This window comes from Mesoplodon mirus (assembly GCF_964341445.2).
Source record: "Mesoplodon mirus genome assembly, chromosome: 3".
Lineage (NCBI taxonomy): Eukaryota > Metazoa > Chordata > Mammalia > Artiodactyla > Ziphiidae > Mesoplodon > Mesoplodon mirus.
The window spans coordinates 148,015,525-148,038,783 of record NC_138978.1 but is presented as its reverse complement, the minus strand read 5'-3'; the positions used below and the strand labels follow the sequence as shown (position 1 = coordinate 148,038,783).

The 23,259-nt window shown below is 48.9% G+C and overlaps 1 protein-coding gene across 1 annotated transcript in view; it reads right to left on the bottom strand.

Moving 5' to 3' along the window:
• PLXNA2 (plexin A2) overlaps positions 1 to 23,259 on the bottom strand; it is a 219,296-nt gene that overhangs the window by 167,853 nt on the left and 28,184 nt on the right. The window contains exon 3 of the mRNA XM_082613496.1: positions 19,039 to 19,221. Coding sequence (XP_082469622.1) covers positions 19,039 to 19,221 — 183 coding nt within the window. The remainder of the gene's footprint in view (positions 1 to 19,038; positions 19,222 to 23,259) is intronic.

Below are 23,259 nucleotides of genomic sequence, written 5' to 3'. Positions count from 1 at the left end.
GTAGGGAGGCCCACCAGGAGGATGGGAGGGTGCAGTGACTACACCTCCCCATCTGTCTGAGCCACTGGGAAAAGCCAACCTGGGGCTGAGGTGGAAGATGCGAATACTGGCTTGCATTTCCCAAGGGCTCACTCTTTGCCAAGCACTGGGCGAAAAGCTGAACACGCCTGACCTCATTTAATTTTGAAAGCACCCTTCAAGGTAGGTATCATCATTCTCACTTCGCAGAGGAAGAAACCAGAGCTCAGTAAGGATAATTTTCCCAATATCGCCTACCTAGTAGGTGGCAAAGATGTGAACCAAGATGGTCTGATTCCAAAGTCCACATTCTTCCCACGACACATGCTGGCCCCATCCAAACAGCCCACCAGTCAGGAGCTACAGATAAAATACCACACCTCCTACAGCATGCACTAAATCAGCAAAAGGAGAAGCTGGAGGCTGGCAGAGAGCAGATCTTTATCAAGACACTTCAGGAGCAGGAGAAATATTTCCACCCTTCTCCCAGCCAAAGAACTGGCTGTGTTTATAAGATGAGACACATTTTGAGGGGAGAGGAAGGAGGGTGCAATCTCAAGCTAAAATCACCGCCCACACCAAAATAAACTTGAAGGCAAACTGGGCTCAAGGATTTTGTTCTATTGCTCATGTGTGTGTCTGGGAGCACGTGAGTAGGTGTGGGGAATGAAGGACAGGAGAAGGCAGGTAAGGAAAAGCAGCATCTTTGTCACACCCAGTGGCATTTATCAACTCTGCTTTCCTCCCCAAACTTACACTTCTCCCCCACTTACTTATTTCCTGTTTCTCTTTCCTGCTCTGGAGCAGAGAGCTAACAGGGTTTAGTGCATGAGCAGACTTTGGGAGGGTTTGTTCTCCAAATCCACCACCTACTGAGCTGTCCAATAAATACATATGACATGAATGAATGGGGAAATAATTTCACCTCCCTGAGCCTTGGTTTCCTCATCTGGAAAGATACATAGTTCTAGTCCCTGTGTTGCAGGGCTGTTGGGGGGATTAAATAAAGCAAAGTGCTTAGCACGGTGGCTGGCACAATAAATGATGTGATGACCGATAAATGTTGGTTGCTTTGCTCAGTTTCTCAACCTCAGCACTATGACATTAGGGGCAGGATCATTCTTTCTTGTGGGGGCTGTTCTGTGCATTATAGGATGTTTATCAGCATCCCTGGCCTTTATCCACCAGATGCCAGTAGCACCTCCTGCCCCCAGACATAACAATCAAAAATGTCTCCAGATTTTACCAAATGTCCATAGAATCACCCCAGTTGAGAAATACTGGCTTAATGTAATTAACGATGATAGTAGCAACAAGTAATGTATTTGAAAGCACATAGTAGGCACTGATAGTAATATTCATTATTTTGAATGAGTGAATGTATGAATGAACACGCTAAGTAATCATAGGTGTAGTTCTGCATCTTCAAACCCTTGGTGGCAGGAGGTGTACAGTCTACTACGTTCTGGACTCCGAAAGGTTGATGGAATCACAGAGCGGGGTGGGCAGGACACCACCCGGACCACCTTGGTGTCTCCGCTGCCAGCTCTCTTTTGGCATCGAACTAGTACCTACTGGGATTTGCAGATGGAGCACTGACAGGTGGGTGAGTCTGTGAGCTAAGTGAGGCTGAAGGAATTTTCCCCTCTGGGAAAGGGCAGTCCCAAAGGGATCTGTCTGCAGCAACTGATGGCTTGAATTTCTGTGTATGAGATGTGATTGCTTGAATCATGTGCACTCCCCGAAGAATCTCATCCTTTGCCCATGGCCAGCCGTAGACATTGCTAGGAACTTCTGAAGTCCTACCTTACCTGGAGGACACACATGCAAGCCCCTTTTGACTCCCATCAAGAAGATGTCTTACTACTGGGGCAGAAAGATGACTCCTGCCCTAGGAGTTTTTCCCTCCTCCCCCCTCCCCACTTTCCCCCTCTCCTTTCTTTCTTTTTAAACATGTATTGAATCTCTGCTACATTAGTTGGTCCTACAGACACAGAGATGATAAATGCAGCCCCTATCCCAAACTGCTGAGTGTACTGAGGGCAGAGAAAAGAAAAAGGGTGATGACAATACATACAATGATAATAGGTAACATTTACTGAGCCCTTATCCTATTTTGGACACTTATCCTATTTTGGACACTGCTCTCTGTGCTTTACCTGTATTGGTTCATTTACATGTAGCTCCACAACAAGCCTGTGAGGCAGAAACTATTATTATTTCTAGTTTGCACATGAGGAGACAGGCACAGAGAGGCGGGGTGATTCTTACTATGCCACCCAGGTACTAAGGGGCAGAGTCGGGAGTGGAATCCAGGACACCTTGGGCCTGGACTCTTCTTAACCGCTATGCTCCCTGCTCTGATAGCCATGTGACGGGGTGCTATGAAGCACACAAAGGGGGGCCTTCCTGGAGGAGGTGATGCCATAGTACCTTGAAGATGAGAAGGTGTTAGGTGGGTAGGACAACACGCGCAAAGTCCCGAGGTGAGAAGGCCATGGAGATGCATCAACGTTCTAAAAGCAAGTCTTAGCCCCCCCTGTGTGCATCCCCGCCCCTGACCTCATGGCTGGGTTAGAGCCGTGAACTCAGCTATCAGGACTCCTGCCTCTGGCCTGGGCTGGTTCTCTGGACACTCACTCTGAGCCACCCATTTGGCCTCCTGTCCTAGCCTGTGCTGTCTGATTTGGCTTTACAACCGAGACCCGGGCTGATATTCTGTCCCCTGCCTGTGAGGTCTTCAACGATCCACTCCTCCCTTAGGCCTGATCTAGTCTCCATGCTTCAGCCCTCACTCACCTCTTGGTCTTGATCTGGGTTCTTTCTGTCTCACCTTGTTCTGCTGCTACTTACACCAAGTTTGGGAGTGGGAGTGTATGTGTGTGTGTGTGTGTGTGCATGTGAATGTGTACTTGTACCTGTGTACGTGCGTGCATATGTGTATCCGTGCGTGTGTCTAATACGTGCATGTGTACGTACGTGTGTGTGCATGGTAGGTGGTGAGTATGGCGTATGCATGCCTGTTACAAGGGGTACACGCCACTCGATGGTCAGGTAGGCCCAACATTTCATCTTCTGTCATTTAAATCTGATACATATAAAATAGATGAGAGCAAGATGCTTGACTGAAGGAGGATGGAACGGGGGGACTAGAGTGGTCACCTTAGAGCTCAAAGGCACACTGTCTAAAAACCATTAGACAGACTCAACATTTTAGGGTCAAAGACTGCTTTGAGAATCTGATGAAAGCAATGGGCCCTCTACACAAAAAGTATAGACATACAAATGTTTGCATAACATTTTTGGAGGTAGATCATGAGCCCCCCTGAATCCAGGAACACTGGTTAAAAGTCCTGTGCATTCAACTTCTGCCACATCCTCCTACTGGGTCTCCCTGCCCCTCTGACTTTGCGGGGGAGAGTTATAAGAGGTTGGCAGCTGCAGCACAGGAATGATGAAACCCAGACAAGTCCTGCCATGGCTTCGTTTGCTCAAGGAGAGGAGAGGCCCAGGATTTGGAAAGCACAACCTTCTCGTACTCAAATTCCTATGACAAGGGCATGTGTTAACATTGCTCCCACACGGCCAGCCCTAGGTGGCTTGGGTGTCAGAGATGATTGTTGCCTCAGTTTCCACACTAGCTTAAAGCCCGTGAGCTCCTATATCTAGAATGGACAAAGGATGGGCATCCAGGGTCCAACCACAGTGTCAGTGCTGGGTGATGCTGGGCAAGTCTCTTGACTCCTCTGGGCCAGTTTCCTCATCCATAAGATCACAGCCCATGGGGTTGTCAGGATAACTAGATGAGCTCAAAATGAGCGCTATATACATGAAAGCTCTTTACAGACCTCAAACCATTAAGTCAGTTTAAGGGGGTTCTTAGTATCTTGGCATTCAGAGAATGACTGGGAGATTTATACCAAGAGAGTTGTCTTCTTCCAGACTGGGAACCAGGGAGGAGGATGGAGATCACTTTTACTTCAAAGGAGCAAATTGAGGCCCAAGATACAAAATGATTTGTCCAGGGTCATCTCTCGATAAGTCCTGGGGTAGTGGGGGGAGCTCACAGCTTAGGGCACTTAGCTCCGGACAATCCCAGCAACATCCAGGGGTCCTGGAGTCATCTGCTTCCTCTTTCAAGGCTCCCATCCCTCAGCCCAGGACAGTGACTCTAGAACAGTCTCTTGCTACAGCACCCCTGGTCCTCTGTGCTCAGGTTGGGGCTCTAGTCTACTACGAGATGCAAATCCACTTCCAAGTTCACAGTGAGGGAAAAATGAGAAGGTTCTTCATTGGGTCTGTCTGCTGTTAATGAGCTGATCTGGGGGAAAAGACTGAGTGAAAATGAACAGTCACTACCCAGAGTCACTGGGGTGCTCCTTGCAGCTGGCCCCGATGTATGTGTTTTATGTGGTGCTCAGGCTGCCGGTGCCTGGGGCCCACAAGCAGGTTTATGAGATTAAAGCCCACTGCCCAATAAATAATTTAGCAGCTTACTGCAAAAATACAGACACGCAGTATAATAGCTACTATCTCCAGCAGCCTGATGTGTACGGACATTTTAAATGCACGTCACTTTCATCTACTTGCTTCCATTTGATGTGGGGTCCAAAACCAAAGAAGGAAGAGAAAAAGAACATCACCTCCACCCTCTGTCCATGTCCTGCCACTAAGATGGGGTTGATGAGAAAGAAAACTCTTCAACACACTAATTATTCAGGGCTTTGCTGGCTGTCCTTCCCCACCACCCACCTCCTTCTATCTCTGCTCTATTCTTTGCTTGCGGTTCCTGTTTGTGTGTGCAGAAAGAGTCTGAAATCTCCACTAGACTAATTATTCATTCAGAATTTGGTTTTCTTCTCCCAGGGGTGCCTTTTATCGAGCAAAGCTGGCTCCAGGTGCTGGCTCCAGGTGCTGGCTCCTGCAGAGTCACAAGTGACTTGCTTGTGGATGCAGCTCAAAGCTGAAATAAATAAATATCACCGCCATGACCACCAGAATCCTGGCTGAAGTTCTAATGAGGCAGAAGGTAGTGGTGACTGATTGGTAAGACTTGGTCTTGGGCATGAGGTAGGGGAAGAGGATTGGAGAGGGAAGAAGGAAGAGGTTGGGGTGGGCGTCACAGGGAGAGAGGGTGGGAAAAGGCAGAGACACTTGCAGGCAGTGGCTCCAAGATCTAGAAGCATCAATGGGACATGAGTGGCACAGAGTAATCTATGTAGCAACATGAGCTAACAGCAGAAAATGATGCCAAAGGGAACCACCCTTTTCTTATTGGAAAGTTTACTGGTTCTGATCACAGTTCAGGGACAACTGGCTTCAGTGGGAATGAGGGAGAGTGGTAGGATTTCCCTCTAGCTCTTGCAGAAATCTGGGAGGGTGGCATCCACTTCTGTACCAACCGCTTGATTCTCCTTCTGTGAGTAGCATCTACTCCAGACCCACTGGCCACTGGGCTTGTACAGACACCACCAAGCTTACCCAAGCCCCCCTACTTTTTGTGCCTCCTTGGCCTTGGATGCACTTACTGCCAGTGGCTGTGGTTTATCTCCCGTTGTTTATGGCCTGGGACAGGCTGCCTACAAATAGGTCCCCAAAGAGTGGGGAAATGCAGGCACCTGCCATTCTTTGAAGCTCTTTCCAGAAATGAAAAGGACAGTCATAAAATGTGGCATGCGGGGGAGGAGGTGGGGTGGGGGTGACATGCATCATAAAAAGCGTAATGGACTAATGCTAATACACAGACTGGCTGCAGCCCAGGGGTGTCTGCTGGGTTCAGACATAAATATTGGGGAGGCACCAAGGAGACAGATTTTTTTTATTTCTTTGATTTGATGGGGAGAGGTTGGGCATATGTTTTCCTCTATTTCTCTGACTGTGGCCATTCCTCTGGCGAGACCACCAATCTGTTTGAGACTGAAGCTACTCAGTGTTTTATGGCTTCCAGAGCAGTTAGACTCTTGGAAAGACTGGAGGTGCAGAAGCATTTGTGGGTGCATCACATTGCCTCACAGGGTCAGTCCACTTGGGGGTTTTGTTGGCATCATCCAAGATCTTGCAAGTGACAAGAGATCAGAATGGGGTGAGTGTAACCGTGCTGGATGTATGCTTGTATGCATGTATGAGTAACTAGGTACCTGCCCAACATCAGGCAAATTTTGAAAATTAAAGGGACTGATTTATGTCCTCTGCTTCGCAGGAACCAAAAGAACAGCAACCCCAGCAATAACCCAACACGAATCTCCATCCCCTCTTAACTTCAGGCATGAAGAGTAAAACAGCTGTTTGTTAACTAGTGGCAAATTTAGGTACTTCAAGACTGAACCAAGCACACTGTTTTCGAGGGTTTTCTACATTCTCTGGCTAATGTTGGCCATTGGCCCACTGCTGTCTATCCACACACTTGTCTTGAAGTATGCCCATACATAGAAAGGGTAAATGTACAGTGGAGGTATGGGCAGAAGGCAGAAGCGAGTAAGACTCCTGTATGAAAAGGGCCTCCCTTCCAGGTGAGGCTACGGTGCCCTTGCCCTTTTCTTCGTACGTTGAAGCACTCAGCGCCTAGGAGTTGTGCTCAAGCTCTGGGCCCTGAACTCAAGGACGGATTCAGTCCACCATAGAACCCTGGGCTACTTGAGAATAAAGAGAAACAGCAGAAATTGTGGTGCCTATGGTGGGGTGAGAAGCCCCGGTTCAGCCTTTCAGTGTGTGTGTGAGAAAAAGACCGAAGGCGTTTGGAATTCATGTTGCAGTTCACCATTTGTTTGGAAGAGTTAATTTGCCATGTGCTGTCCCCGAGAAGAGGTGGGAACTAAAGCGGCAGTCTTCCGAACGCCGTGGGTACCGAGAGCTAGAGCCTTTTGTCCTCTGCATCTGGGTATATGTGAGAGGAGAAAGAGAAAAGGGGAGTGAGGAATCTTATTAGGTGTGGAAGGCCCATGAGAAGCAGTTGAGAGACTTCTTTAACCTCATGATAACCCTTATGAAGTAGATACTATTATTCCTGTTTTAAAGATGAGAACCCTCAAATCTGAGTTTCCAAGAGGTTACATAACTTAGCTAAGATCACAAACTTAATACATAGTAGGGTTAGGACTTGAACTCAAACCACTGTCTTCTCACAATGACATAAAAATACGAAAGGAAAAAAAAATCAATAAATGATGATTTGGAGGAAAAATTATTTTCAGTCTGACAGTCAAAAGAGCAGGGACAAGTGCATCTCTTATGCCAAATGGTGCATATTATTCCCAGTGATAAGGGGGGGGGTGTCACCACGCGTGCTATTGTTAGAAAAGGATTAGAGGACCCTTGTGTGCATGATGACGTGTGATTACTCAGAGGGTGAGTGGGGCATTGAGTCACCAGCGCTGACCTGGGTGCCTGATGATAATAAATGACTGGGCTCCCCAGTAAATAAATATGCTGCAGATTTACCTGGGAAAGCACCTCATCCTGAGAGAGAGCTCATCCTTTCCCACCAGGTGTAGCCGTGGGCCCTTTTATGTGTGAGGTTAACCGGCGCTCTCTGGATGGGGACCCTTGGAATCAGTTGTGAGTGGGGGTCTTGCCCAATCATCTACCTAAAAATGAGGCCCATTGGGCCTATCGATAGAGGTTTGGTTCAGCCCCTTCCAACCAAGCTTGGGGCATACCAAGACGTTCCTCTTCCCTCAGTTGGCTCATAGCCACCTGAAAGTCTGAGAAAGGAATCACCAGAGTACCTAGTCTTTTAGCCTAAGGTTGAAGTTAGACTTAAAGAAGACCTTCCTGACTCTGAGCTGTCGGACCCTGGACCATAAGCAACCAGATTGGCTCTGGAATATCCTTTCCTAAAGATTTCAAAGAGAGGGAGAGATACCTAATTGCTGCCCACAGCTCTGGGCAAGGGGGAACCTTCCCTCCAGCCTCACCTTTGCTTGCTGATATTTTAGTAAAGGCCCAATACAAATATAGAATGTATAATTTTCACATCATTCTTGGCAAATCCCAGGTGCGCCCCATTAGCAGAGTTCCAAGGATGCCATTTTCTATCAAGAAAAAGATACGCCGCATCGTAGTGCTTAGCTAAGGGCCCTATTAATAGCGATCCTAATTATATGGCTGCAAATTTAATTCATAGCAATGATTAGTGTCAGAATCAAAGGCATCAGGCATCAATATTGATGGAATTGCATAAGCTCCATAAACAAGAGAACAAGCATTCGGGCCCATCCCCCCAGCAGTGGTTTGCTGTTAACTATTACATTAAATGTCTCTTCCAATTTTGCCAGATCAAAATGAGTCCATTTCTCAGTGTCCTCCTCCCCGACCCGAAACCTTTGCCCGGCCAGCTCTGAATGGGTATGACTGGCACACAAAAGATCCCAGACAGCGTCTTTGAAGGAAAGCCCGGGGCCTCCAAGGGATGCACGGGTGATGGGCCCAGGCCCCACGCTTTACACGGCAGCTCTTGGCCTTGTCAGTAACACTCCTTTGTCTCCCCTTCAGAAAGCTCACAGCAAACAATGATGCCTGGAGAAAGGGGAGTCAGCTGGGGACTGTGTGTGGCACAAAGGCTGCCACTCCATCCATTGTGGCCTGGGCTGAGATGGGTGGGAAGGGGAGGAGGAGGCCTGAGGGGAGTGACACAAGGCAGCGTGTGCCGAGGTGACAGCTGCCATGTCCCGGTTTTCCAGGGGATCTTGGCTGGAAAAAGTGAGAAGTTAGTCCTTCCACTCTCCTCTCCTGCATCTTCTTGCAGCTCTCTGTAGGGCAGGTGGTGGGTTAGAGAGGGACCAACAGAATCTTAGAGAAGGGCGATAGAGTGCTCAAAGTTAGTGGTTCACAAAGCCCAGGTCTGGAGTCAGGGAGACCTAGATTCCAATCCCAGCTCTCCAATTAGTAGCAATGTGACTGGGCAAGTTACCTAACTTTGTTGAGCCTCAGTTTGCTCATATGGAAAATGGATGTAATATTAATCCTTACCTTACAGAGGTATTGTGAGGTTTAACTAAAAAAATACGTAGCTCAGGGCTTAGCACATAGTGAGTGTCTAAGTTACAATAGGCCCACTCCCTGCAAAACAAACAAACAAACAAACAAATAAAGCAGCATGCCTAGAAAAAGGACTCATATGTAAAACTTGAGGTTCCCAATTCAGTGTCCTTCTGACTTGTCAGAACTTCTTATCCCCAAGGCAAGCATTTTGTGGGTAAGCAGGCCTCCTTGCTGGCCAGGCTCTAGAAAGATCCTCAAGTCACGTACAGTGAGGGCTCAGCGATGCTGGGCACCCCAGTGCAAGGCTGTATGGCCAGGACCGGGATAGAAAGTTCAGCTAGACTCTTGCCCTGGAGAGAATGATCCCCAGACTAATTTTAGGTTCTGTTTAGGGAATGCTTGCATGCTAGGGAAAGGCAGAGGTCAGCCTGAGGTTTTGTGCAGAGGGAACGTTCTTCCATATGATACAGAGAGAAGGGCCCCAAAAGTAAAGTCTAAAAACCCGGATTTTATCTTGCTTCTGTTGCTAAGGACCTGGGTGATTTTGTGCAGATCACTTAACCTTTCTAGGCCTCAGCTGTCTTATCCACAAAATAGAACAATACATCTCACCTGCCCAAAGTCTGTTGGCTGGACTAGTTTTCTGAGGGCGTTTCCAGTTATAAAATCAGGGGAACATTCCTGACCTTGTGTGATGGAGTCCACCTTCCCCCTGGGGTGTGGGACTGACCCCTTTGCAGGGTCCAGACTCCATGGCCTCTCCTCCTTCCTTGGCTGCACTCTCATCCACCCCTGAACACAGAAGTGTGAGAATTCCTGATTTGCTACTAAAGGCTGTTGATACTATTGCCCCTTCCAGGTTAGGTGGGGACGCCCAGCTGGTGTCAGTAGCCTTTGAAATCCAGTGAGGTTTTGGAGGGTGATGGCTGATTGGGACAATCCCAGAGGCACCAGCTCCTCAACTTGTGCCCCAACCTGAAGCCTAGAAACCTTTCTGGAGGCTGAGGCCAGGAGAGGGACAGAATCCCAGGAAGAAACTGCAAGGACAGAACCTCAGGGTGACCTTCAGCACCTTGCATCTCCACATATGTCCTGCTTCTCTGGACAGAAGGACACATGATAACAGGAAGGAAAGAGAAGTTCAAGGAGCTGCAAGCTTTTAGCTTCATCACTGTTGGACTATACAGGTGACTGAGGTGTGTGCTGAACCATCTCCACATGAAACATTTGTAGCTCTGATTCCAATCTTCCCTTGATTTACCCTGTGACCCTAAGCAATGCATAATCATCCATAATCTCTGTGAATTTCAGTATCACCATCTGCCACGGAGCAGAGAAATATCTCAATCCTTCCTGTTTATCCTAAAATGCTATGGGATTAGGGAGCTAATGGAGACCAAGGGAATCAGGGTCCTTAGAAAAGGCTGGTAGTGGTATAGGAGTGGTGGTAGTAACACGAGTAGAATCGCACGTACAGTAATAATGGAAATAGCAGCGACAGCTGCCATTTATTAAGCATGTGCTACACACTGGGCTCTACATTAGGAACTTCATATCCCCCAAGTCTGACATGCATAGCAATCTCGCAAGGTAGCATCAGTGGACCAGCTGATGACACTAAGGTCTGCCCAAGATCACACAGTTCATTGAAGGTGGAGTTGTGTAGCCCTAGGACATCATGGTTGGCTTGGGAACATGCAAAGGGCAGAGACTGGCCCCGTTTTAGTTAATTCTGCAAAGCCGTAAGAGCCGAACCACCGCTTCCCCCAGCCCGGCCCTGAGGAGGGGTCAGTACCTATTGTTTGGTGATATGGGACTCGGAAAGCTCTCACTGGTGACTAATGCAGCTGGATGCCGGTGTCCAGCAGGATTAGATTAGTTCGGCCCAGCTGGTCTAGTCTTCTAAGTATTTTCTTTCCCATGACACAGGGCTGGGGGCAAGGGGCAGGATTCTCTTCCTCCATCTGACCTTGCAAACATGTCACTAAAAAAGAGGCTGATCTGACAGCTCCACTCCCCCAGGGAGCCAGAGAAGAAGCGGGCTTCGGGGGAAGCCTCAAAGATGTTGGTAATAATAATGGAAAGCACTTCAGTTGCCAAGCACCATAGTAAGAACTTTTCATACATGATTTCACTTAGTCCTTCCAACAACTATGCAAAGTGTTTATTACTACCCATTCCACAGAAGGAAAAAATTGAGGCTCGCAAGTTAAGTAACAATAGTAGTGATATTTAAATGCATATAAGCTCAGCACCCCACTTTACATAAATGATTTCATTATGCTCTATTTTTTTCATTAGCACTTATTATCTTCTAAATAGACTGTATATTGTGAATTCTCATTATTTGCTTCCCACATTAGGGTATAATCTTCACTAGGGCAGGCGATGTTGACAGTTTTGTTTACTACTGTATACCGAGTAGATGGCGCATAGTAGGTATTCAATACATTTTCGTTCAAGAATGAATGATTTCATTTAATCCTCATTACAATCTCATGCGGCAGGTATTATCACTGTCTTCATTTTACACATGAGGAAACTGAAGCTCAGAGGTCACACAGCTAATAGGCTGGAGTCAGAACTGCATCCTGTAAGCTCATATGCTCTTCGCTGTGCAAACAGGTTCCTACCTGACGACAAGAGGACAGCACCAGCTGATCTTTGGAGGTCCTGTCCAACCACAAGATATATGTCCATGCTCTGTATCCACAAGCAGGCAAGGCTCAATGACCTAAAAGGATGTGCATCTATGTGGTCTGTATTTTCCTAAAGATGACCGCTCTGTAAACATTAGCACCTTGGCTTCTTAAACATTCTACAGAGCCTATTTGGGTCACCTGGATTCTGTGAGCTTGAATCATTACGCTTGTGCTTCACCTGCCCTGAGCTCCAAAGGGCTCCCTCTTGGAGTGCAAAGCACCATGCTGAGTACACAGCCTGACTCCTCACACAGGGATTATCCAAGACTGAAGCACACAGGAGCCACACAAAAGGTGCAAAAAATAAATGCATCTTTAGTTTCTCCCTTTCAGAATGACTCTGGGAGACCAGGGGCTCTTCCCTGGGGTCAGCTGGGGCTCTGGATAGAAACCCATACCCTCTCTCTCCACCTGTCATGGTCAAGCAGGGGGATGTGGTGGTCAGGGGAGGGGGTTTCGAAGGATTCTGTAAATATGCCCCCTTCCCTGTGCCAACCAAATGCTGCCTTTCCCAGGTTCCAGAAGACCAGTTCTTGGGACCCAAGAGGCCTATAAAACAACAAAACAAACAGCGAGTTTGGCGGCAGGAGCCTGGGCAGGGAGCCAAAGTCATTACTAGGGATGTGGTGGTGAGTTCTGAGCCACCAGCCCGCCTCCTCTGCACAGGCTCTTGGTAGGGGGGGAGGGCATCTGCTGCCCACTACCCCAGCCCCCAGAGCGGCTGAGATGCGTCAGGGACACAGAGCATTAGCTCAGCGGTCACAGGTTCCCAAGAAATCCGCTAGGTCTCCTAGAATGAGACCCGCAGCCCTGGCTGTTTACTCAATCCAGGGTTCACAATGAGAGACGAGTGAATCATTTCCACTCCAAGGAATGAGTGGCTATTGTTCAGTGGTGTTGGCAGGGCGAGAAAGGTATGTTTCTCAGCTTTTCATCCAACTTGGCTTTCCGTCCGCCAAGACAACTCCACCCCACAAGGAAGCCAAGTAGCAGGTTAGGAACTTCCGTGCATGTTTTGGGAGGAAGTATAAATGCCAATGTCAATTTTGCCAATGGATTGGCCATGTAACCTTGGACAAGATATTTCATTTAACATCCCGGTGGCTCAGTTTTCCACATCTGTAAAATGGACTGGAGATGCAGGGAACCACCGCCATACTTAGCTGAAGTATTTGTGGAGGATGGAAAGGACCGTGGAAAGGTATCTCATAAATCATCAGTGTTATCAAGTGACGGAGCAATAACCCCAGGGCCTGGGAGAGTTAATACTTTGGTGCTCCCAGTGGATTCTTTCCAGTGCCTAAGCTGCTACTGCGAGGAGCTCACAGTTTTCCTGGCCTGGCTCAGTAAATCGTTCGTGAGCTTACAAAGAGAAGAATAAGAACGGGAAGGGACGTCTGCAGGGTTTCCTGTGAGCTGTGGACTGGAGACCTTGGGTTGGTATGTCCCATAGGGAAAGGCAGAAAGGATTTTCCTCAAGCATTTCACAGGCATTTTGGTGGCTGCCTTAGCTAATGGGAAAGAAGGTGGTGGCAAAAGAGGCCCCGGCCCTCCCCAGACCTTGAAAAGGCTAAGTCTCTGTGGATTTGCAAAAATGTCCAGGAGTCCGATACTCCTGGCGGGGGTGGCAGGGAAGGGGTTGCCTGGGCCTCTGTACCTGCCTCCCGGCTGAAGGCGAAACTGCCTCTGATGCAGGTGAGGCAGATAGCGGGCCATGCTCTCCTGGGATCTACGGGCAACAGTGTAAACGCGGCTCCCTCCTCCCAGCTTGGTCAGCATTGCTGAGAGCACTACCCCACCCTCTTCCAAACACTGTTAACCAGAAAACAGGCTCTTTTCCTGTCACAGCAGTTCTCTTGTTTCCTAGACCCCCATCCCACGGCCACCCTCCAACCCTCCCCCTCCCCTGCAGACCTATCCACCACATCCTAACTAACTTCCTTCCTTTGCAAACCAGCCACGTCAACAGGAGTCACTCTTGGTGTCTGGTTCTCTGCCAACGTGTGCAACTGAGGTCTCTGGCCTGGAGGAGGTACATTTGAGATACATTTCATGAGCAACTGATGTGTGAGAGACACTGGATCTGGCTGTGGGGATGGGTGACATATATGGAAAAGAGGGCCCTTGTCCTCCAGGACCTGTGAATCTCAAGAGAAGTGGACACGTTATTCAGCAGCTGCTCCCGCACCAGATGCTATTGGAGCAAAGCGGCAGGGGGTCTGAGGAGGGCACTAGTCACAGTGCTGGAAGGGGCGAGGTGAGGGACATGTCACCAGGCCTTGAGCATCAGGAGAGGCTTCCGGTGGCAGGGCTGCGGGAGAGAACGGAGAGCCAGCACCTCCTGCTGCTGTGAGGCCCTGGGGTCGAGGGGCCAGAGGAGGCCTGAAGAAATGGGAAGCCAGGGCTGAGGCAGCGGTTTTAGCAGCTGCAAACGGAGGGGAGGAACCAATGGGACTTTGTCCCAAATCCTAGAGAGTCCTGCTTCCCGGTCCCAGTGTCTTCTGCCCTCTCAGCTCGGCTCCTTCCCACGCCCCACGACCTGCCTCCTGGACCCCTCCCTTCAACCTGGGAAGTCGTGTTAAATGAGTCTGTAGTCCCTGTTGCCACTACTCTTCCTCGTGTGCTTTGGTATTAGCTCCGGGCATCTCTTATGTGGACTCCCACCGCCTGCTCTTGGCCAGGAGGGATGTCGGCACGATCAGCCGTGCCCAGCCCCAGGAGGCCCTGCTTTCCCTCCCCTGTCTCTTGCCCCAGGCCTGCCTGCCCTCATCCTCTGGGTCCTGCCTTGCCCTGTCTGGGCCAAGCACCTCCCCGCTGACCCTCAGGGGCTTTTTGCTACATACCCAGGGCCAGCGTGAACCCGGCCCCGTGACTTCAAAGCCCACCCCCAAGGGGGCCTTGGCCTTCCCCCTCTCTGCACCCCTTCTCTGCCCTCCCTTGTCTCCCACCCCTACTGAGGGAGTCAGAGAAATAGGGGCAGCCTAAGTGGGAAGGTCATGTGCTTGGTACAGGTGCCTCTCCACAGCTTCCCTGATCGGTGCCCACCCAGTCTCTGCTTCAGTATTTCCACTGACTGGGAGCTCATTCCCTCTTGAGTCAACTCTTTCCGTTATGAGACATTTTGGCTGCAAGAAGCTTCTTCCTCCTATTAAGTGGAAAACTATTTTACCGGAACTCCTACCTGTTGGCCCTCTTCTGCCCTCTGGGGCCACACTGAATAAGTTTAATTCATCTTGCACAGCTTAGTGGAGAAGCATGATTTCGAAACCAGACGATCAAGGTTCAAACCCTGGCTCTGCCATTTACTTGTCATGTGGCTCTTGGACGCATTTCTTTACCTTTTCTGGCCTCTATTTCCTCATCAGTAAAATGGAGGTGATAATAGCACCTACCCCATCGCGTTGTATAGAGATTAGTTAGTAGATATAAAGCTCTTAGAATATCACCTGACACATGATAAGTGCTCAGTAAATCACAGTCTGTGAAGAAAGCTGGTTCGTCTCCTCCTTTCCTCTTCTTCCCTTGGGTTAACATCCTTTTAAAAGTATTCTCCCTAGAGCATGGCTCCCACATCCTTGCAGCCCTTGTTGACCTGGTTGGCTTAAGCCCTCTTACAATGTTATCTCCCGTGGGAAGTGGAGCCTCCACTTTTCATGACCTTCTGTTAGTGTGGTAAAGACTAATTAACTTTGCCATCAGTGGATCACACAGTTGGCTCACAAGGTCAGCGAAAGTCCCAAGATCCTTTTCACTTGATCCTCTAGGGCTTGAGCCTCACAGTACTCTACGCCTTGGATTCCACTTCGCCAAGTCCTCCAAGCCCCTCTGTGCACTCTAGACCTTGCTGGCACGTGCTTTGTATCTTCTCAGTGCCGCACCCAAGGTCTAGAGGGCCCTTCTCTCCCATCCCCAACTCATCACTTTGTCTGTCTCATTCAGTCTCAGAGCAAATCCTAGTAAGCTTCCTCCTCCATGAAGCCCTCCAGGTTAATCACACCGTGGCAGCTGATTTCTCTGGAATTGTTCCATCCCTGTGGTGAATCCTGGCCTGTCTTCTTATCACCTCTGAGGCACTGGCCCTTAGTCTAGGCAAGTGTTACACCTCTTGGTTCTGAGATCTCGTCCTTATTCTGCCTGTTCCCTATGCATGTTTGTGGCTCAGAAGGCAGTGGCCTCGTCTGCACTGTCCTCTGCCCGGAGAGCAGAGGGCAGGTATGAGCAAGTATGTGACACAGCACAGAACAACACCTCGTGGTCCTGCCACTTCTAGGGAGTCTCTGCTTCCTCTAATCGTCCCCACTCGGGGACATCCTGTCCTATGGGCTGCCATGGACAGAGGCTGCATAGTCTGACAAATGCCTGGTTAGGCAGGGAAGAAGTGAGTGGTTCTGACGCACCCTGCTTCCCTCCCCTCTCCAAACTCTTGGCTAGTTGTTTTTTTTTTTTTTTTTCCTTCCTGTGTTGAAAGAGCTATGCAGCCTGGACCATGGCAGGGTTTCCTGGGGACATTCCATAAATTCCTCATGGGCCGTTTCTCTGGGTAAATGGGAGACCAGTGGGAGCCCGGCTTTAGTATCAGGTGCCTCAAAGGCATGTGGGTGGAAAGGAAGGGTGAGTCGCCCAGAGGAGAAGGAGGGGTATTATGAGCTCATAGAAACAACTAAAGAACATCGAAGTGAAGAGTGAGAAGGAGCAGACAACTGCAGGTCGGAACAAGCTGTGGGCAGCCATGCCCCCAGCCTTGCCCTTGAGCCCTCTGACTTGCCTCCCTAGCAACTTGTCTGCTGGGGTTCCAACAGGGCTAAGCGAACTTGGCTACCTTGAGTGTGTGGCTTGAAAAGAGAAATATGGGAAAGTCAGTCCAGGGCCCTTTGAGCCTGGCTGGGTGGTTCTTCCTTTATTCAGCCCTCATCCATCCATTCGGCAAACATTAATTCCCTAACTCAGATCCAGGGCTGAAGAGAATGGAGGCCCTAGCCCCTGGCTGAACCCTGCAGCAAGCCTGAACCCGAAGGCTGTTCTCAGCCTCCACCCCCGGGGTTCCGTGGCTGCTTCTTTAAGTAAAACAGGTGTCAACTTGGATGTTAGGACAAGAGGCAACTTGTCCTCATCTCTAAGCTTGGACAAGTCACTTTTCTTCTCTGGGCCTCAATTTTCCTGCCAAATAACACTGGTATTGGGCTAGATGGTCTCTAAGGTTCCTTAGAGAATGGTTTTATTTTTCGAGACAGTTTTGAGGCCCATCCCAGGTGGGAACACTTGGTGAAAGGATGAGGCAGAAAGAAGGAAATAAATATGAACAAGGCATGACCCCTGCCTTTAACAGAACTTTCAAGAGAATAAAGGGGACAGAATCACAGGAATGATCCAGAACAGTGACTGAAGGTGCAGGAAGGATAGGAGAAAATGCTGAGCAACAGCTTAGTTGTGGCTCCTGCTGGCCTTACAGAGCCTTTGGGCAATTGAGAAACAGGTGGTATTTATGGGCAGATGAGTCAGCTCCGGGAGCTCCTCTGGGAGTATGTTTATACCCTGGGGCATATGGCTTGACAAGGAGAGTTCAGGATGGATTTCAACTCCCATAGGGCCCTCGGCCCAAAGTCCCTGGGCAAGTCACAATCTACCCAGCTGTATAGATAAACCTGCAGGAAAGTAGTCAGCCTCAGGGGTCCAAGTTGAACCCTGTCTTGATAGAATATACCACTTTTTTTTTTTTTTGGCGGTACGCGGGCCTCTCACTGTTGTGGCCTCTCCCGTTGCGGAGCACAGGCTCCGGACGCGCAGGCTCAGCGGCCATGGCTCACGGGCCCAGCCGCTCCGTGGCACGTGGGATCTTCCCGGACCGGGGCATGAACCTGCGTCCCCTGCATCGGCAGGCGGACTCTCAACCACCGCGCCACCAGGGAAGCCCCAGAATATACCACTTTTTAAAAATTGAAGTAGAGTCGACTTACAATGTTGAGTCAGTTTCAGGTGTACAGCAAAGTGATTCAGTTTTAAATATATATATATATCCTATTTCAGACTCTTTTCTAGAGTACACCACTTTTAAATCTTAGTGGAATCTCAGAAGGCCAGCTCCTTCCCTCTCCACTTCTGGGAAGGCAAACGCCGGGACCACACTCATCCTCACTCTCCTGTACCTGAAACCAAGCCAGGGCCCACAGTCCCAGGCCAAGTGGAGGGCACAGGACAGGTACAGGTAGGCACCTCTCCACAGAGTGAGGAAGGGGTTAAAGGGCTTTGGTATCATGAGAAAGAAGGCGTCTCCACATCAACCCAGACCAGTTCTTCTCACCTCCTTTGGCAGCAACTCAGAACAAGCAGAACACGGAAATTCTTCCTCAGGCTCCTTCCCTGCCAGCCTCTTTCTACATTCCCCAACAACATCTCTCCTGAGGCTCTAACTGGATTCGGAGCAAAGAGCCACAGGGCTGATGTCAACATCAAAGGGTGAGATGTGGTGAGGTCTGGCCTGTGCCTTGATCCACAGGTGCTGGGACTGGGGAAAGGTGGCAGGAGGGTGAGCTTGGGAAAAAGGGATCAGCAGGGACTGGGAAGAACGTGGCTGCGGTCATCCCACATAATAAACCAGACTGTGCTCCGTCTCTACACCTTAAGCTCTAGACGAGCAGGTACAAGCTGCCGGCTTCAGCCCGCCGCACAGGACGCTTCCCGTGCTGCCAGCCCCAGACGGCCCGTGCCCTCCCATGGGCAGAGGTGCTCAGAGCAGCCACAGGATAAGATGCCTACTTCCTCCTGTCAGCTCAGGTCTTGGGGGTGAGGGAGGAGGGGCGGGGAAGAGACTGCGATCGCAGGAAGAGGAAAGACAGGAGAATGGCCCCTTATCCTGGCACCATATACCATCCCAGAGAGGCACCACCCTCGGCTGAGAAGTGAGACCCATACTGTGCTTCAAGCAGATGCTCTGGACTCAACAAAGACTTTTGATCAGTACAATCACCTCTATAGACTATGGGGAGGGATTTGTGATGTGGGTGATTCATAATATAGATAATCAAAAAATCAGTTCTACTTGATTTGGAGATTTTTTTCTTTTTTCGTCGTCTAGACAGATGCACCTTCCTAATTGCTTGGAGTTTGGTCAAAATATTGAAATATGTTTACATTACCAAGACACTCACTGACCAGTGGGTAGAGGAAGCAGCTAGAAGATAAGCCACAAATGAACCCCTACCAACCCTCCCCACTCTCACTGTTCCTGCCCCAAGAAAGCTGAGTTGCCTCTAGTTATACCTCCATCAACAGCAACCTTCCAGAAGAGGCTCTCAGCCGAGGGGCTGAACAACATTGGGGCGTCCAGGCTCCAGACTCTTACCTTTTTCAGCTTGCCGTTCTTTGTGCCCACAAACACCACGCTGTAGCCATTGTAAACATAGGACGCCACCGAGGTCATGCGGTCCCGGGTGGTGGTGTACAGGGTCAGGCCCTCCACTGGAATTGAGCCACCAAGTGGCTGGTTGATGTCCAGTCCACAGAAGTTGTCATCGATGGGCACCGGCTGGAGAGAAGGGGAGGGACCTGGGGTGAGTAGCAGCGGAGGCAGGGCCGAGTTGATCCACACCAGTCCACCCGCCGTGGCCACCAGCCCCAGGACACCAGGCCTCAGAGAAGCTCAGGCATGGAGTTCAGGGGCCTAACACATACTGTACACACAAACATCTCACGGCTGACCCATGAACCCCGCACTGACTCCTGTGAAACCAGACAGCTTTCTTCTCCCTCGCCTGCGATCACCCACTCACTCTTCTGCCAAGACAACCAGCGACAGTTTGCAAAGCTGGTTGCTCAAACTCATTTCCTGGTCAAACTCATTCCTCAAACTCATTTCAAATTACATGTCCCTGTGGACCATGCCATTTGTGGTGGTCTTTCTATTTAGACAGTGGAGATTCAGTCTAGAGGCAACATCACAGGATTCCTACCAGCCTGGTGGCGTTCCTTATTTGTTTCCTGGACTGCAGAGGCCTGCCTTTGGGCATAAGGAATTTTCAGTCATTCCATTATTCACCACATCCCATACTGGGGATAGATTAAAAAGGGTTATCTTAATATTGAACAGTGCCTTATACTCTGGAAAAGTTACTTCATCTACATGAATCTCAGTTTCTTCAGGTGTCATACTACCTGCCCACCTTTGTGAGAGAATCACTGGGGAGAAAAGGAAATAACGTATGCAAAGAGATTTGTTAAGTTGTACAACGATTTTCATCATTGTCCGTTAGAGTTCTTCAATGATGTTTGGGTAGATTCTGGGGGAGATGGCCTTCTTGTTAGCAGCCTTTTGCAGGGAGTGGGGGTATGCTTGTATAAAGAATATCTGTCATTGGATAAAAAGTTAAAAAAAAATTAGTCTCTTCTCTGTCAGAAGAGACTAGGGCACCTTGAAAGGACATTGCACCTTGCACCTTGAGCAAGTGGAAAAATAGCTGGACAGAAAGAATTCCAGTCTCTGCTCTTCTATGTGGCTATGTGAACTTTGATCAGTAACAGCCTCTTTGGGGACTGTTAAATTGATTATTTCTAAGATCTCATTCAGTTAAAAAAAAAAAAGACTGCATGCTTCCTGAGGACAGGGGCTGCGAGGGGGCTGCATTCTCTGCACACTGTCTAGCCTGGGGCTGGGCTATGACGCATCCTCCGAAACATCCCAGTTGATTGCACAACAGGGAATCCTGTGGGCAAAGGTTGCAGACTCTGGGCCAGAAAGAGCCCTGAGCCCTGTGGCAGCTGTTCCTCCTGGGTCTGGAAAGGCATCCTCGAGGAGGAAGGAAGTGACGGTCATGGGGAGCACAGAAAGCATCACGGAGAGACCTGTTCCCATCATCCTTCTCCTCTCACACACACCAGGAAAGAGCAGGCTGATGTGTCATTCCCTGACAGCTTCATTTCCTTGGAAGAACTGATTTATAAGCTAAATGTGATTTTTTGGGGTAAACCAGGGACTTCTCTTCCATTCCCTGTTCAAATCCAAAGAGAACAGAGGCTCATGTCTTGTGATTCCTTGGTGTTTTGTAGAGAGCTACTGCTCCTACAGCTGAGTGGTGGTGCTACCCTTGTGTGTGTGTGTGTGTGTGTGTGTGTGTGTGTGTGTTTATTCTTAGGAAAGAAAACTAACTTTTGGGTAAAGGATGACCTTGAACTCTGGATTATATGGCACTCCACACGGCAGAAGGGATAAGCTTCTCAGGAAGGGAGTGAAGCAATGGTATAATAAAGCCAGCTTATGAGGAATGTCCGTACCTCTATCTCTGCATTCAGTGACATCACACTGGTGGCTTGAAATTATCCATGGTGGGAGTATTTACACCACAGAAATTGGCAAATACTTCTAATCAAGATCCTCCCACCCCAATCCCTTCCCTACTACTACCATTGCCTGCATACAGCCATCCATTTAAGATTCACCAGTACATCCCTGGAGCCAATGATGGAAATTTCAGGCTCCCTAGAAAGGTAGGTCAGAGGAATCAGCTACCACTTTTTACATTTTCTACTTCTCTTTCTCATCCCTACACCAGAGGCACAAGTGTCCTGATAAAGAATCGGGAAATCTAGATTGTAGTCCTGTCTCTACCACTAGCCAGCTCTGTTATCTTGATATACCACATACCCACTTTGAGTCTGAATGCTCTCATCTGTAAAGGAAAAGGATTAGGCCAGGTAATCGTCAAGCTGCCTTTCAGCTCTGAAAGTTCTTGATTTCATGGCTTCAGTTTCTTTCCCACTCTCTCCAGGGACCGCTAAGGTTGCAGAGCCTGGGCTCAGGCATAACCCAAGCCAGCTTCTGAGAAATGATGACAGAAGCCAAAAACTTGCCAGTGATTTTGAATTTCTCTACATCCCTCCTGACTCTAGAATCGCCAGACTGTGACGGAAACGGTTTGTTCTGAGCCTAAGCCCCTGGGATTGGCTGGCATTTCCTTCTCTCGTCTCTAAATTGTCAGATATTCCCAAACACCTGCTGCCCCTTTACTTTTGCTCTGAAAGGGAGAGCCTGGTGTATGGCTTTCCTTAGAAGCAGCACGGCTAAATGCAAAGAGTTTGGACTCAGAGGTCATATGGGCTAAACTGAATTCAAATCCGTGCTGTGTCATTTATGGTTGTATGGGTGCAACCAATGTACTTAGTTTTTGTGAGTCTTTGTTTTTCCATCTGTCAAATGGGGGATGATAATCCTTGCTTTATAGGGTCATATTGAGGATCAAGTGAGATAACCCTTAAATTGCCCAGCACAGCCTTTAGGACAATAGCTGCTCTTCAATGAGTGATGCTCCCCTTCCTCATTTCTCTTCTGGTAACAGAGCTCAGATCCTTCATCTGAGAGTTCCATGTTAGTCCAGAGATCACGTTAAAATTAAGTCCCGGGAAGTCAGCTACCCTCCCTCCTCCTTAACGCCCTCTGAGGCCACCTAAACGTCTCTGCGTCCCCAGGTCTGGGACTCCTTAGGTTATAAGGATTTTAAGGGGCCCCTCCTGTTGCAGCCCCACCTCCACCTCCACTATCAAGGCTGCAGCAGAAGAGTGATGATGAAGGGAGGGGGTGGTGAGTGAGGGGCTGTTCTCTCTGAGGTCCTGATCTCACCTGCGGTCACCTCTCTCCCAGTGCCTTTGCTGCTCTTTGGTTACTAGCCCGGGCTTGTCTCTCTGCAAGCCAATGGAGCCCCACAAGGGTGTCGGCTCTTCCTCTTCCCTCTGGCTCAGCAGCAGGCAGGAATCAGCAGTTTCCTTCTGACAAGGCCCCCTCTGGGCAGTGGGAACCAGGCTGGACTCTGCAAGGAGTTAACCCTTGCATTTCCTCTCCACTTCTCTTGATTGGTTGGGGCCATAGGTTAGAGAATTTCAGGACTGTAAAGAACTTTGGAGAATATCTAGCTCAACCTCCTGATTTTATAAAGGTAAAATAACAGCAAATAACTGGTTCTTTAATAATTCATATTAATAATTATAGCAGTCATTTATTGCATGCTTATTATGGGCCAGGTATTGTGCTCATACATACTTGTTCCATTTGATCCTCATAATAACCATAAAAAGAGACGACTATTATTTCTATTTTAAAAATGAAAAAAAATACAGCTCAGATCAGGTACATAACTTGCCTAAAGTCACACAGTTTTAAGTGGTAGGACTGATTTTTAAATACAAATCTGTTGGAATTCCAAGCCTATGGCCTTAACTACTATCCTATTGTACCAAGCGACTGACAGTAGGAACAGAAGCATACCCTAGGCATGATTTGTTTTTTGCTTTAAGAAGAGGTTTTTGGTCCCAGTAGCAGACACCCTCCATTTAGGGTGCTCAGAAGGCAGTCGTGTGGGTCACTTGGTCTCAGATTGTTCCCCAGGCTGCCGATCCAGTGTCCACAGCACTCTGCACAGAAATCTATCTTAGCACGTGTCACATGCATAACAGTTAACTAATAATGCTCAACCTAACACACCAGGCATGGTGTTAACCTTGCCACGTACTATCTGATCATCCAATGCAGTAGGCATTATGATTCCCATTTCACAGATGATAATGGAGAGATATTAAG